Source organism: Eurypyga helias, unplaced genomic scaffold (genome assembly GCF_000690775.1).
Source record: "Eurypyga helias isolate BGI_N326 unplaced genomic scaffold, ASM69077v1 scaffold25962, whole genome shotgun sequence".
NCBI lineage: Eukaryota > Metazoa > Chordata > Aves > Eurypygiformes > Eurypygidae > Eurypyga > Eurypyga helias.
Window position 1 is genome coordinate 37,861 of NW_010234619.1, and position 16,701 is coordinate 54,561.

The window sequence follows — 16,701 nt, forward strand, 5'->3', positions numbered from 1 at the left end:
AATGTATACTGGCCAAACTTTTTTCCCCCAAATACCTGCAGTTTTCAGGGATAAAGAACTTACTGGCCCCAAGCTTGGCTCCTCCTAGGAACTGATCGCTTGAGCTGAAAGTTGAGTGGTCCCAGACAGTCAAGTGTAGACATGATTGCTGTAGCTGGGCTGGAGTAACACCATCAAAGACAAACAAGTGTTTCCACTGGGGACAGGCTTCCTTCTTCATGACAGGAGACTTTAGCTTGACTTCCGCTTGGTCTGGAAGGATGAGACAACTTCCCAAACACAAAGAGTTCAGTAAGATTACCCAGTCCTCAACCAGAAAAAGGAACGTTTGCAATAATCACTTAGGGCCCTTGGGTTTCCCCTAAACAGCGAAAGAGTTCAGCTGAAATAAGTGCAAGGTAGAACACGGTGCTAGGGTGTGTTTTGGGATTTGCTCCTTTTCCTGTCTGCCTTCAGTGTGGGTGCAAGCAGGCTTTTCTGGCCTGCTTTTCCCCTGCTGTCACCAACTGCCGAGGGAGTCTTTACTCCCCATTCTGTTATCCAGTACTTATACAACGAAGTATCCAATACTTTATCTCCTGCCTTCCAGGAGATAAACCGCTCACCCATTCCACTGAGGATAGGTGCCACAGCGGGTGAAGTGGCTTGGTGAGACCTTGTACCCGCAGTATCGTGATTCCAGTGGCATCTGATGCCTGACAGTAAGACAGTCAAATGATCCCACATACAATCTATCAGCACATTGAAGCAAAATGCAGTCCCTCCTCTTTTAAAATACCTAGAATGGAGAGGATAAAAGTTGCCTTTTCAGTGTACCCAAAGCTGTATTTAATCCTGCAAAGGCACTGCTGAGAAGAGGAATGAAAATACCCTCCTGATTTGCATTTTTTTCCCCTCTCCTAATATCTAAAAGGAGATACTTAAAGTAGTGAACCCTAAATTTTAATGACATAAGTAAATTCTGAAGTTCCATTCAGCACGCAAAGAGCAGGTGGGTCCCAGCACTGCCCTGCTGAGCGCTGCTGTTCCAACATCACCCTTACAAGCAAGCCTGACTAGGAGTGTGGACAGTGCCGCTTTCACATTCCAGTCTCCTGCTGAGAACTCATTAACACACACCTTTGCACAGGATGGAGTGACATTTGCTGTAAGAGGCCTTAGGTCTCATACATACCCTTTAACAAAGGGGTTTGGCATTCCGGCAGATCTCAGCACGGGCAGGTTCTTGGCCCCAGAGACCATAACCTGAAGCTGGCAGTTAGGAACTCCTTGGTCTTTTTTTCCTGAAATGGGAGCATTTATCCCATAAAATAACTGGTTAGTTCAGCTGATAAGGACTCCTTGAGCTCTATTACGATCATTTGAAAGACTTTTAGCCTGCTGGTAGAGTGTATGATTCATACAAAAAAAGCAAATACAGCCAAACCCATGATTGGATACCGCACTCCTCTGTTACAGAATAGAATCAGAACTGTTTATGTCAGAAAAGACCTAACAATTGTCAAGCCCAACCGCTAACCCAGCGACAGAGCAGAGACCCAATCCACAGACACATATAGGGAGGAAAAATGGAAGAAAGCAAGCTGGTAACTTTGGGGTCATTTGGAAAAGAAGAGGGAACAAAATTAATCTGACAGCTACTTAGATCTTTCTATTGGTCTCCACTTGTTGCTATGGTCCTGAGAGCAATTACTAGAGCACTGACCTCTATATACCTCACTATGATCTAGGGAGGTAAGGAAAATGAGGTTGTCTGATCCCTTCCCCCCCTCCCAGAGCATTTATTTTACTCCACCAGCAGGTGCTCTGACACACTACAGCAATACTTAATGCACCTTACAAGTCTTCCATTACCAGAAACTGAATCCTGACTGTACATTTGGAACCTAACATCTTCTAAGTGAAACCGTGTCTCTAAAATGAGAGCACTGGAGGAAGCCAAGGGTCCTGGTCTGGTACCCTTGCAGCCATTTCCCTTTTTCCCTAGATTGGCAGTCTAGACCTTGGGCAGTAGAACTGCTGCATCATCTCCAGAATAAGGATATAACACCATGGCAGACACAAGCTTGCCAAACAGCTGAAACCATCATGCTGATGCCATTATAATGTCCAGCTTTTGTTAAGAGTTAAGAAGAACAAAAAGATTAATTTGGTAAATGTTTGGATTTTAATCAAAATATAATAGACCACAAACCACCCATTTGCAGCAGGTAGTATAACCCCCATACAGGAATATTATTATATGGACACGTTGTCAGTCCTTCCTCGATCTCAACTATTTTCTAGCCAAGGGATTCATGTATGCTAAAACATTTTATACCTTCAAACTGGAAATTTTTGTACTGGGCTGGTACTGACAGTCTTGCAGACACAAGGAGTTCACTGCTGTACTGGTTAAGATCATCTTCAGGCTTTTCAAGCTGAAGAAAGGGACATACAAAAATCTGCATTAGTGCAATCATTCTATTCCACATCGTTCTCACAGCTTATTTATGTCCACATCTTGTCTTACTAAGGGGCAGGATTGACAGCATTTTCCCCTCAATGACCTCAGAAGGGTGATCTTTTCCATAGCCTTCACTACACCCTGCTCTTAAGATACAACTAAGCACAGAAACGAAGAATCACCTTGTGTTTGAGCTGGTACCAGCTGAACAACTGCATCGAGTTATCTTCAAAATTCCATGTTGCCAGTGGAATCACCACTTCCCCCAAAAACACCCGGTATTTGAGTGATCCTGCATGCCACACAGAGATCTGAAGCTGCCGACTTCCCAGCTGTGGGTATTCAATCTTGTACTGGAAAGACAAACAGCGTTGACCAAGGAATAGAGAGGGAGAATGCAGGCCCACGCTCATAACCTGCTCAAAGGGAGCCCAGACGCAGCATGGCTGCAGGCGTCTGGGTGCAGACAGAACTGTGTCGTCTGACTGTGCCTTGCAATTTGCATGTTACCCCACTACTTACAAGCTAAATAATGCTCATTGAAATATGAAACAACATTCCAGGAATACTTTGGCCTGCCTTGCCAGAGATTTTGATTATTGTTTCAGAACTTCATGTAGTTCTTGACCATTTTTGCTAGGTTATTTTATATTTGGTGTACACTCCCAGCAGAATTTGGCCGCTCTGGAGGTCATTCCAAGATTAAGACAACCCAACAAAAGGTGCTGAAACTTCCATTCCAATCAGTGCACATCTACTCAGTGCAGTCAGCAGGGGCAAGGGAGTAATTCAGCTGACCACTAATTAAAGCCCTGATCCACTCCCAAGACATAGTTAGAGACCTTTGAGAGATTGTTGGGTATCTAATATACCCACATGAGGCTGGTAAATGCGAGGCTGGTTCACCCACCCGGACTGAAAAATGGAGGTGAGGGCATTGCTACCCACATTAGGCTGCTGCATCATAAGCTGGGTGTGGGCTCTGGGGAAAACCACCCGTCACCACAGGCAGTGATCCTGAGAGCACTTACACACCTCTAACGTGGCTACCTCTGTTTTCAGCTGAATCCCACCGAGCTGAGTCACAGTGTCATGACGTAGTTTACCTGCACCAGTGCTGCGCTCCTTTGGCCATTTCTGCTACTCTGGATGAACTAATAATTAATCTAATTTAAAAAACATTTCTAGCAAAACTATCCTTAGTGTTCACGCAGCCAGCTCCGGCATGGCTCTCACTCTCCATTTATCAGGTCTGCATGACGCTGGCATTGAAGAACCATAAAATTAGGACTAATTATTCCAAAATCAGGCTCTATTTTCTCCAATTTAAACCCTATATACAGACTTCGGGATACATAAATCCATTTTTTGTTGTTATCAAATTTTAACCATTGTCTTTTCAAAGATTTTGCCTGTTTCACTCACTACAAATTCTTGATGTTCATACGCTCCCAGAGATGGGGTAACAGTGAAACGTTTGCATAGTTCAAGGATCAACAATACACGTTTGTCCCTCTGTTCACTTGCTTTCATCTCTCTTCCAAGACAACACGTTACTGAAGAACTCGTCATCGTAACGTGCTGCTGCAGCTTGCTGATGTGCACAGAGATGGGTTTGTAGGGATCAGAGTATGAAACTGGGGCTGGGAACAACCAAACTAAACCAAACCTCTCCCACTGGACAGTACTCAGCTTCACATTTCATTAAGTGCCTGTGAAGCCAGCGTATTTTCTACGCACACTTCTTACAAGGATCCAGGAAGTAATATTGCAAGTGATTAAGGAACTGAAATCATAACTACTGTTCTCTGGTGGGATTCTTAATGTTTGAGATCAGACACTACAAAGACGTCCCAGCATCAGCTGCACAGGGGAAAGGAAGCAGACATTTTAGAGGTGGTAGAATTCAGTTAGCATCCTGCTAACTGCAGAGAGACATGCCCAGTGGCACTGCCAACAGGGATACTTGTGTCACGTACCAACTATGCTCTGATGTACGCCCTGTTCCTGAAAGTACAAGAAAGGTGTCTAGGGGAGACACTGCTTTTGACACAGGGTAAGTGAGAACACTGAACTCAAAAGGCCTTTCATGGACAAAGGCAGACTCCTGTGATTGTTTGCAATTGACTATTGTAGCTCCAAAAGAATTTTCTCTTACTTAGACTGGAAAATGTAATTTTTTTAATCATTGTTGTTAGTGACTCCTAGATTTGCCCCATCAGGACATTCCGAACTTGCGGGATTGTACCTTACAAAAGGAGACATTACCATGGAAAAATGAATGTGCTTAGGCACACAGTTGCAGACAGTACCTTCAAAGTCTCATTGTATTCTGGATCCACCGTGCTCCTTTTGACAGCCGTCTTCCGCTTACTCCGGGGAGATTTATCAGGAAGCAAATAAACCTTAACATACCTTGTGAGATAGAGAAGATAGATGGAAAGTGACCAGAAAGGGAGTGGGGGAGATCAAACTACGAAGAAAAGTTAATTAGATGAGAGGAGGTTTTAATTAGTTGTTTAACTATTTTATTAGCTTTGTAATTTTCCAAGCAATAAAATGGCAAATTTATAGCCTTCCTCAATACAAGTAGACAGACTCTAAGGATCCCTGTATATCATTCAACGAATGTATTTCAATTCTGTTCTAATTGAGAAAGGATTAGGATCTGAATAGGAATATTTTCTTTTCATACTCGTTGCCTCAGATAAAACAGCCACCAAGGAAGTCACCTTGTCAGTTGTAGTGACAGTTTTATGATGACAAAACTCAGCATATTATGTGCTCAAAGGAAAAAACAACAAAAAAATAAATCAACTCTGTCAACTTCAGGATCATTGCTGCTGCTTGTTCATGAAGAAAATCTCTCACCTTTACAACACCAAGTATCACTTGGCAAAACCAGGTATAATCATACAAATAATACATAATAATTAATGACTCTTACAAATGCTAATTGTTGTAATAGCCACTAGAGTGAAAGTGAGAGATTGTCTAAAGTGCTCAAAGTTGCCCTAACATTGATTCAAAGGAAACCAGTAAATAAAATTCTAGAAACACCAACGACTCCTACCCAAAGTTTCTCATGTGTAGGTCAGGTGAACATGAACACTTCAATATTCCCCCCACTATGAGTTCAGTGGGCTGTATTTGTGTTACGGCTGCAGAACTAAGGAGTATTAGCAACAGAGAGTGCTGGCTTACAGCTTGTCAGGGAAAGGAGTGATTGTTAACATAATCCTAAATATTTTTAAACTGTATTTGTTGTATTCATTTCAGATATTATGATTTCAACCCATTTTAAACCAACTTCTTGATTAACCTACTGAGTAAATAAAATCAGCTGTATCTGACATCATCTGTGCAGAACTGTCACACATCTTCCCCACTCTTGCCAAATTTATCCAGAAGTAAAACTACCTTTTTAAAATATTCAGGTACTAGAGGTTTTAGCCTCTATCACCTCAGACCAATTTAATTAAGAAGTAGCCAGTCAGACCTCAAGCCACTCAACAAGCTAAATAATCCAAGTGGTTTTAAACAGCAGTTACAAATCTGCTTGTTGGCAATTGCGTGAGCACACTGACTGCACTTTTTCTGTTGGCCTGGAAACAACAGAAATATATACCAATAGAGAACGTAATGTTCACTACACAGCACTTCCTACAGTGCCTTTCAGGCTTCCTACACCTGTTTGCCAGGCTCAGTTACCCAGGGACTTAAAGAACCTTGACCCACTTCTGCCGAGCTCCCAAACTGCCCTGCCTCACGAGCTGCTGTTCCAGCAAGGTCCCTTTCACCACCGAGCTCTTCTTCACAAGCATCCTCTGCCAGACGTGCAGAAGTGCAACTCCACAATTCCAATGTGGTCACTCAAGTGCTCAAACACAGCGTGACAGCAGGGGCAGGTGCAGGTAGGTAGGTATTCTACCTGGTGATTTTCAGGAATGGTTGCTGCGTGGCCAGAGAGGATCCTTTGGTAACAGCAGACAAATCACCAATGCTTAACTATCCAACCAAAAATTTCTATTGCATGTTTTATTCACAGAAGCAGGTATTTCGTCCTTGTACAATAACACATAATTACGAAACAGCTTTAGATTTTAAAATGTCTTGCAGATTCTGGAATTCCTATTCTTAATACAGAAGATGGAAGCACAGAAGTAATACAGTAATCCCCCAGTGACCCACAGTGAGTCAGCAGATGAATTAGGAACATACCATCTCATCCTTTAGCCGCTTATGTATGAATTTTGTGGGCACAACTCACCAGCCAGAATCTGAACAGCTATTTTCAAGATCCAAAAGGTGGTCATCAGCAAGACGGATACCCAACTGCCTGGTCACAGGCAGGGGAAGAGACAAATACTAGCAGAAAATGGTCAGAATGGAATAAGTGCTGGTATGAAACCTATTATCTGTGTATACATAAAAAGGGCTGGTTTACGTGCTGGATGTTCTAACAGTACTAACATGGCATACCATCATGGTATCAACCCATTTCAATCACAACATAACTATCTTAAAACCAGAATATTTTTCTTATTATTTTCTCCTTCTCTACAAAATACTTACGGGTTACACTTTTTCTTCTTCTCTTCTCCATAAGCCAGGTTCTTGCACCCCTTGATGCAAACTTCTAAGATGCAAGCCTTGAAGATGTATCTTACGGCAAATTCTATTTCTCCTGTGACGTTAGCCTTGCCAAAATTGCCAGACTCTGTGCAAGTGCTGTTAAGGCTATACAAACTCCCCTAAGAAAAGACAAGTGTTTGAGAAAAGTAGCTTCAGATCAAACAGGACAAAACCCTTATTTCCCTCAAAGGTCAGTAGCTTTACAAACACGACTCTAGAGCTACTGCAAATCACAAAGATTTAAGGTCACCTGTAGAAAACGTTCTGTTGCTTCCAAAACAGCCTTGAAAATTATGACTGTAATTGTAAGTCTACTGCTTTGCCTTTTTCTCTTCAGTAAGCTCTTTAGGCTAAGAAAATGTTTTCTTGGATAACTTCTAGATCTAGAAATTGGCTCCAAATAAAACTGCTATGTGGCTTCCCATGAGAAAAATGAGATGTGTCTAATAGGAAGAGAGTAAAAAACATCTCTGAAATCTAAGAGCACAAAAAACATCGAACTAGAGTGCTTTTAATACATATCTCATAGTAGGGTACACTGCCGAGATGTTAAGTCCTCTCACGTATTAAATGATACAAAAGAGGCTTTGCACATCCAGTAAATACTCTACAAGATGCTCCAACTCCATCTAAAAATTACATACTCCATACTGCAGCAGACCGTTCACAAAGATTAAAATACAAAGACAAGCAGTTGTCGTATGTTTGTGCATATAGAATCACAGAACGGTTTGGGTTGGAAGGGCCCCTAAAGACGATCTAGTTCCAACCCCTCTGCCATGGGCAGGGACACCTTCCACTAGACCAGGTTGCTCAGAGCCTCATCCAGCCTGGCCTTGAACACTTCCAGGGATGAGGCATCCACAGCTTCTCTAGGCAACCTGTTCCAGTGCCTCACCACCCTCTCTGGGAAGAATTTAAAGATGTTTCCTATTTCACCTCAGCCACTTTGTTCTCCTTTCATCTGTTCTTGCTTATGGCACAAAGGTTTGATGCTGTCCATCCACATATGTAACCATCATTTGTGCCTAGCATTTACAGAGGCCATGAAACTGCAATGAAGGAAGAGGCTATAATCCTTTCTGTGGCCCGGTACAGATGTCTAACCTTACGGTGCTATCTAGCCTTCACTGTAACAGATTACCAACACAATCAAAACAGTTTGGTCTCCATGCATAATAATATTCTTTAAGTTGAGTGTTAGAAACTTTCTGCATAGCATATATCATGAAGAGACAATTGTTGTTGCGATTAATCTCAGAGCAACATTGCCCTAGGTTGCTACGATGTCTGCGTTAGATCACTCCTCCCTCTGAAAATAAACACTGACCCACACAGGACTGGTTAACCGAGGAGTTCTGCATTGCACAACCCAGCAGCTGAGATTGCAGAGTAATGTTTCTAAGATCATAACTCTCTTCCATGCAGATGCCCTTCTTCGTTTGCGCAGCTTGCCAAATATTCATTTTAAAATTCACACCAACAGCTTAATTAGATTGAAGAAGCTATCTACTCTATCTTATAATTCTCAGTTACAGACAAACTTGACGAAAGAAAGATCAGAGTGCTTACAGAGGAAGCCACAAGAAGTGTTAGGACTGTTTTGACCTGATGCTTGTTGCATGTAATCTTGCTCCCTCCATGAGACATGTATCAGTGTAATCAAATCTCCCTTGGGGTTTTGTTCAGCTCTGTTCTTTCATTCACTGACATATTTTTATTCATCTGACCAGAAAATGCTTATTTTCCACCAAAATTCTTCATGAAAAAGGAATGCAGATGGATTTTTTTCTTAGCTCATATGTCCTAAAAAAAGTTCTGTATGAATCCCTAATATTTATTCCACAGAACCTCTTACTTATTTAGAGAGGCTGGATAGGTGTTCTGGTTAATGATGCCTGGGCTGACTATCAGCACAAGCCTCCCATCTGACCAAGAGTCACATACATTCGATGCAGCAATCACTCATCCTTTTGGTTCAGTGATTTAGTAACGACTTCAGGTATTGCAGTCCTACTGGCATGACTGAAAGCAACCCCACCCGATACATTTTCACAGAGCAGTCATCAACACCCAACACTTGTCCATAAAGGGAAGTTTCATGGAACTTGCCCTTTATAAGATAGTACAAAACATTTAACTTAAGCCTGGGCTGTCTATAGCCCAGTTAAAATGAATCACAAATGTCATCTGACGCTGTTACCCATTTGTCAGTTTAACATCTCAAACTCCACAGCGCACGAACTGTGAGAGTGCACCACGGTCATGTGTGCTTCTGCTCCTCTGCAAAATGAGGAGGCTGGTTTAATTCTGATTCCCTAAAAATCATTTTAGTTCCCTTCCTTACAATATCAGTCACAGATTCTTTGGATACTTCACCCAGCTTAACCTCATCACTAATACACAGAAATTAGCTGCCACAGTTAATCACAGAGACATTAAAGCATGTGCTGAATTAATTTATAACTGGTTTCCTTCTCTCTCATTTGCAGTACTCAAAATGCCATCCATCAGAGGATGATTCAGTCCCTTAAACCTATGAACTGCTCCCTTGGCTTCCATCACTGTCAGCTTCCTCTTCATTCACTGACATTCTGGTATTTGAATTCCCAATGACATTTCCATTACCACAGTTCTTGGAGAATAACAAAATCTTTCAGTTAAACAGATTTTTAAGAGAACAGGTTAGAAAGAACCATGTTCACGATACCAACCCTAATACAAAACAGGAAGAATGCTGGTTGCATTTGCAAAATTTAGAGGAAGCTAATCTGTCAATTATTCATTATTGATGAGTATATCAATCCCTCAATTATCCATTATTAATTTGACGGGGTTTATGCTGCAAAGAGTTCACAATGTTACTATGAAGACTGTGGCAAAGGCTGTCAATCTTTCATCAGATACAAGCTCAAGTAAAATTCTTCCTTCATTTTGTAATATAAACCAAAATATACCCACATTTTGCAGAAGACCTTAGCTTTTATATCTGTCCCCATTAGGCACCGGTCCTGAGGTGCTTTACCCTTCAACTTACATGTTTATTGCCATCACAGAAAACTGCATCTCGTGTGGGACTGGTTGTTATGTCTTCCTCCTCCTCCCTGCAATCCTTTTTGGTCAGAATTTCACTGTCATTTTGGGCACCAGTGGCGAGATGTTGAAGACTGGATGTATTTTTAATCTGTAAGAAATTCAGCAAGAATTTTTTTTTTTATTTAAGAAAAATGGCCCGATTCCTTCAGGAATGCTATCAGAAGAAAATTCAGCAAACAGTTACAACTCACTCTGGTCAATGTCACGCAGGTGACACAATTTCAAAGACAATGTAGTAACTTAATTTAAATGTCGATGTACAACTCTCTCATCTCAGCTAGTAGTACATTCATTCCATTCATACTTTTCTAAAATAAACAAGCATCACCTAATCTAAGTATCATTACCACAGCAATTACTAACAACAGTCTACTAATAACACAGGCCTTATTAGCCTTCAACAAGACAGTAATTTTACAAGAAAAAAAAAATTGCCTCCAGGAAATAACAAAAATTAAAGATATTATTTCGCAATATGCATTACACATGCCCATGTCTACCTATGCAAGAATGAGTATAGGTTGAAAGAGACTTGAAAATAGAAACAGACTCACAAGCTCTTATTTGGCTTTGATTATAGAAAAAGTTTACATTTCTGAGGTGTTCTTGACTTTGCTTTGACTAAGTCCATTCACATTTCCAATCTTCCCATGAAAACCCTGATAATTTGTGGAAAATTTAAGCTATATGGTAGCAAAGCTCCCTGAGATTTACCTTCAGCCACCTCTGTTACCAATAAAACAGTTAACAGAATGAAGAGCCAGAAGACTAATGCATATGGCTAGAAATACGCTGAAAATAGATTTTAGCCCATTCTGGCACACCACTACCCCTGGATAATACAATGTATGAAAAGAACGTTCACAGTTCAATGGGTAGGAAAAGAGCGAGGTAAGAAATTTTACAGGGTTAGGATCTAAGAAAATAACGTCTTCAAAAAAAAAATTGTACAACAAGGATTACCTGAAATACTAGAAAGAATATAGAGTGGCCAAAACAGCAAAGATTAGGATTTATTTGCATAGAAAAAACAGATAATACGTATTTAACAGACCTGGCAACCCCACCTGCACCATCAGCAGAAAGCACTAAAGAGCGAGGACAACAGAGGAGATAATCTATCGAGATTACTTCTGAATAAACAGGATGTGCAAAACCCACACCAGTATGCTGTTATTACACATAACTTCTGTGTGTTATAAGTGCCCTAACATAAGAACAGATGTAAGAATTCATTAAGCTCCCTCCTGAGAGGGAAACAGACAGAAATTGCATTCAGAATAGTCTCAAAAAAAAAAAAAACCACCACACCAAACAAAACTAAACCACCATATTCCTCAGCAGAGAAATTGTCTTCTGCTTTATAAAAACCTGAAACACCACCAATTTCACTTGCTAACCAAAACAACCTGCTACACACTGAATTTTAACTGCTACTTGGATCAGGAAGACTCATCTATTGTCGAAGAGAAGTGATTCACAAGGCAACTTAACCAGCAGTGCTAAACTTCGCATCAGGTCACGTCAGCAAGACTCGCACCTAGCCCAGCTGTATGGCCTGCAGCAGCTTGCATCTCCTGTCGTGGGAGGGGTGACCATAGCTACTGACGCACTACAAACAGCTTCCCCAAAGCCTGGCATGTCTGCTCATTCCCCCCGTGAGGCTTGTATAATTTCAGTTCCTTCAAGGAGGAACTTGGAGCTTCTGATGGTGAGAGGCCCTAGAGAACTATTCAATTAACTTCCCAAACCCAGATGTTGCAATGGCTGGTAGTTCTTGCCATTGGATCGGTTTTTTCACTCTTACTGAAGTTAAATACAATCTCTTTCAACTTTCATCTGAAGGAATCAAGCTCAGCGTTTATCACAAATTTGGAAAACATATATATATGTCTTACTTTTGAGGCTGAGTGGTGCCCCAGTCTTACACCCTGCACATCCAGACTGGCAGAGGTTCAGCTATTACTTCCCAGTCATTCCAAGGAGAAAAATGCACACCTTCTAGGGGAAAGAAAACCCTGTTTTGATGCATTTTCAGAAAATGAAAGTTCTTTCTTGGGCGGAAATCACAACAAGTAAGATTTCTCCATCATATTTTATTACAAATTTGAGGAATTAGTAGTTTTGAAAGTGTGCTTTTAAACAGGTTTTGCCCTAAGATTAAGTCATAGTTCTAGTAAGGATGTAAACATCCACCCTTATTAAAACAAAGATGGAAAAGAAAAAAAATAAATGGAAGTATAATGCAATAATGCCATTGACAGATTAAAAATAATTTTTAAAATCACAGTGAAGATACATGATGTAAGTGCTGGGACAGCTGAGAAATTTCCTTCAGTATTAAAAAAACTAAATGGCAAAGATGACATTCACAGGAAAAAATAAAATCAACAGTAATTCTAGCAAAACTGAAATTCTAGCTTAAATATAATACAGCTTGTTTGAATTAAACAAAATCTCCCTGACACATAAAAATGGAGCTCTGACACACAAACAACATTGGAATCTATCTGTCAAATTCTGTAACAGAAATGGCGAACATATATTAAGACCTAAATCTTTAAATGGGCAATTAAAACCCCCACACAAATGATTTGAAATCTCCTACCATTACATTTCCCACGCCAAAGAATCCATGTCCATTTTTTAAATGTGACAGGCAGTGTGTGATCAGCATGCAATGAAGCATAGTCGAAGTTCATACTGTCTCCAACTCTGGTATCTTTTGATGCATTAAGAGCTGTGCTCTGCCAGCCGAACAGATGAAGTAACACCGAAACGTGTTACCACAACAAAAGCAGCACTCAGGTGGTTAATAAGTGTTGCCAATTTTATTTATAGTACCACTGCATACAAAAATACCAGAACAAATTTTGCAGAGTTCACAGGCCTTACTGGGCCAATTCAAATCACCAGTCCATGTGGTCTGACATCCTGTCTTTTCCATTTATCAACACCTAACTCTTCAGAGGAAAGTGATAAGCGTGCACCAAGGGAGCTGTGAGTAATATTGGCCATGTGGTCTGTCCCAAAGCAAAAGCTTTTCTCAGCATCTAATTCAGGCACTCAGCAGCTCACATTTACCCCATTCAGGTGAGCAAGGCCAGTAAGCACCCACTGTGTGTAAAACTGAGCACGGACGAAGTTCAGTCACTTGAGAGGTGAGAGTGTACAAAACACAATCGTCAGTGTAACTTCAAAGCAGATGTGTGACATCATCTTCAGCCCAGCACAATTTGTGGAAAAACAGATGACTGGATTTTTCTCAATCTTCTCAAGAAAACACTGAAAGCTAGAGACTGTAACCAAAGCAAAAGGAAAAGGGAAGGCGCCCAACAACTAAGACCAGGCAACATTTTCTCCTTGCCAGGTTAAAAAGTGCTCAGAAAGCGTCAGGATGAGTTTTGGATGGTCATAGCTTAGTCCTGTTCAGCAGCAAGAGTGGCAGGAGGAGAACAAGAGACAGAGCAACCTCCCTGCAGCCCAACCACCACACGGAGCAGGTATCAAATAGCCTCAAGAGAGCCTGTGAGCACCTGAGAGCAAAACAACACATCCTCTCCCTCCCTGTGTGAGGGTCTTTGTAAAACCTCCATCCAACGATCTCGGCTCCGGACTGAGATCAAGTGTGCAGGCTCATTCAAAAACCTTGTGAAGAATCAGAGTTCTGGCCACTGTCAACTAGCTAAGCCCTGCTCCTGTAATAAAATTCCACTGTGCAAGTCATTATTCTTATAACTATATTCCATTCCCAAACAGCCCTTAGAGTAGGAGACCGTGTATAACATGGATACCCTGCTTGTAACGTTGATGGCAGTGTCAGACTGGCTCCTTCTTTGCTTCCTTCTTTCCACATTCTGCCCATAATCTGTGGTTAGCAGACATCTGTCAGCCATATCATTCTGGGACTTCGAGATTTCTGAAGTGAAAACAGAAAGAGAAGTCACTATAACAAACATTGCAAGCAATCCTTTAGATTTATAGGCTAATTCTCTAGCTTTCAAACATTCAGCCTGCAATTTTAGTATTGATCTCCTAAAAGTAAGAAAGAGATGGGAAGGTAGGTGATAGTCCCAATTTGTATAATTATATTTTACCTACCTAATCTTTCCTGCTGTTTCAACTGGAAATTATAGTCCTTGCTTCCTATCATTATAGCTGCTTGCAAGGAATTGTTGTATATTATCAAATACAGTTTCCTTGCAGAATTAGCTACTGCAGTCCCTATGCTTAGTTTTGATTTGTAAAGCAGTTTGGTTCAGGATAAAAGCAAGATCATTATGACACATAAAGCAATATGACAGTGGAAATTAAAAAGCAGAGCATGTTGGAAGATATTTAGAAATTTATCCAAAATATAGATGAGAGATATTACATACTTTGGTCCCAAACCACATACAATTTTAAGAACATGAGTAGCCCTCACTGACTTCAGTAACATTACTCATATGGATAAGCCTATGTCCATATGTAAGTACCTTACTGAATCAGCACTTCAGTAACATCTAGTTTATTATCAAATAAATCTATAGGATAATAGGACATTTAGTGCACCAATTTTTGCTTCTTATTCCACAGAGTACAGTCAGAACTTCACTTAATAGGAAAGGAAGCACTCATCCGAGATTTCTGAAGTTGAAAACTAGCAGGCTTAGCTACAGACGCTGCCGAAAACCCCAGCTAGTCTCTCATGAAGAATTAATAAGTTAAGTGGTACACAAAATAGCTATCATATTTTTAATTCATACAGAAGAAATATATTTATTTTTCTCACAACATGAACCTCTGTGGAGGAACCTCAGACAGCAGACAATATGTCATTATGGTATTCAAAAACATCGTGTGTTAAGCGCTCTTAAGTGTGATTTTTAAAGCCACTTTGGGTTAGTTCTTTGCTTAGTGGCAATCAGTCCTCAGATGTTGACTGTACTCTTTAATATGTCAATATGGTATTCAAAAACATCGTAAGTGTGTTAAGCGCTCTTAAGTGTGATTTTTAAAGCCACTTTGGGTTAGTTCTTTGCTTAGTGGCAATCAGTCCTCAGATGTTGACTGTACTCTTTGTACACCATTAAGGCATCATGTGACATATTCATAGACAGGCTCAATTAATTAATCTCTGACTGTAAATGAAACCAGGTTTTTAAAATACACAGGGAAATTGGAGACCATAAGAGACTGGAGCAAGAGATCTAATGGAGTAGATACAATCTGAGTAGCTTGAGCAGAAACATAAGCTTGCCACACACCCTCTTAAAATGAAGAGGTTACAGAACAGGTTACTGTGAGAGAAAAACGACTGTTCAGTTTTCTTATCTATTCCTCCTCTGGCTTCTCTACCCAAATGGTCAGTAACACGGACACTCTCTCTAGTGCCAAGGGCGGTTTTGCACTGCAAATAAAAATCATTTTACATTCCCTCAAATGGCAACCATCGCATTATGATCTCCTGTTGCTGCCAAACCACGCTGGAACAGGAGGTAACAGCATAAAGAGCAGACTGTACAACAGCAGCATTGTGCTGCACGCGCTAATCTCTTGTTCCCGCAGCTCTGACACACACACACACCGGCTCCAGTGATATAATCAAGACACATAATGAGGTTCTCCAGGTTTATTTACTGCAATACACAAGAGCTGGGTGTATTAAATACCTCTGCAAACCAGGACATTTTTATCTAGATAAGATATAGAGTACTAACTTTAGACACTCGTGACGGTAAGCATTTGTCAGCACAGTACCACGTTTCATTAAGAGGCCGTATTTCCTGAAAGAGCTGTTTTAAGTCAAGAAGCACAAGTCTTTCTCTCTGTAAGACTTCCTATACTTTTTAATTATTGACTTCAGTTATTGCAATGGCCTGTTATTTTCTCACAAATTAAAAAGTTCTACCCTGGCTGAGTATGATAGCACTTGTGTGGGGTTTCATATACAACTGAACTGAGCTAACAACTTGCTGCCATCCCCCCTCTGCAACCACTGCTCTTTCCTCCTCCCTCCCTGGCTCCCAGACACATGGTCCAGCACCATCTGTGCTGCAGGGTCCAACGTACAGGCCCTACCTCGAGCCTATTTAACCCACTAAATCAGCAGAAAAGTACCTAGGTGTTTTGTCTGGGTTAGTGTTCTACCCTTCTCATTAGCTAAACTAATTCCCAGAGGGGTCCAGAAACACTGGTGCTAATTCAAGTTAGGCAATGGCAGCACAAGGCCAGAAACAGAGAAGGTAGAAAGACGTGGGGGTGTAGGGCCTTCCTTCTGGTAGCAGTGAACAATTACATTAGCTTGCTGTAGCCCTGACAGTCTTTACCAGTAACTGTGGGATATCACCAGGCTTCAAACTAACAGAAAGCAGAATATACTACTTTGCATGCAATTCTGTGCTGCCTCAGCTATCTGCTTACAGTAACGAAGTATTCCACACCAGCCTACAATACACCTCCATTCAGGAAAGACAGCCATTGTGTCTCTGCAGAGCTTTAATACGTGTTCACACAGTCACAGCATTAGATTTGTTTAGGTA

The 16,701-nt window shown here is 40.9% G+C and overlaps 1 protein-coding gene across 1 annotated transcript in view; it reads right to left on the reverse strand.

Moving 5' to 3' along the window:
* The window catches only part of SYTL3 (synaptotagmin-like 3), a 29,218-nt gene that overhangs the window by 1,161 nt on the left and 11,356 nt on the right, over positions 1 to 16,701 (reverse strand). Inside the window, exons 7-14 of the mRNA XM_010146503.1 lie at positions 13,972 to 14,096; positions 10,119 to 10,265; positions 7,022 to 7,200; positions 4,759 to 4,861; positions 2,629 to 2,799; positions 2,321 to 2,420; positions 1,175 to 1,283; positions 64 to 269 (exon numbers count right to left, since the gene is read on the reverse strand). Coding sequence (XP_010144805.1) covers positions 64 to 269; positions 1,175 to 1,283; positions 2,321 to 2,420; positions 2,629 to 2,799; positions 4,759 to 4,861; positions 7,022 to 7,200; positions 10,119 to 10,265; positions 13,972 to 14,096 — 1,140 coding nt within the window. The remainder of the gene's footprint in view (positions 1 to 63; positions 270 to 1,174; positions 1,284 to 2,320; positions 2,421 to 2,628; positions 2,800 to 4,758; positions 4,862 to 7,021; positions 7,201 to 10,118; positions 10,266 to 13,971; positions 14,097 to 16,701) is intronic.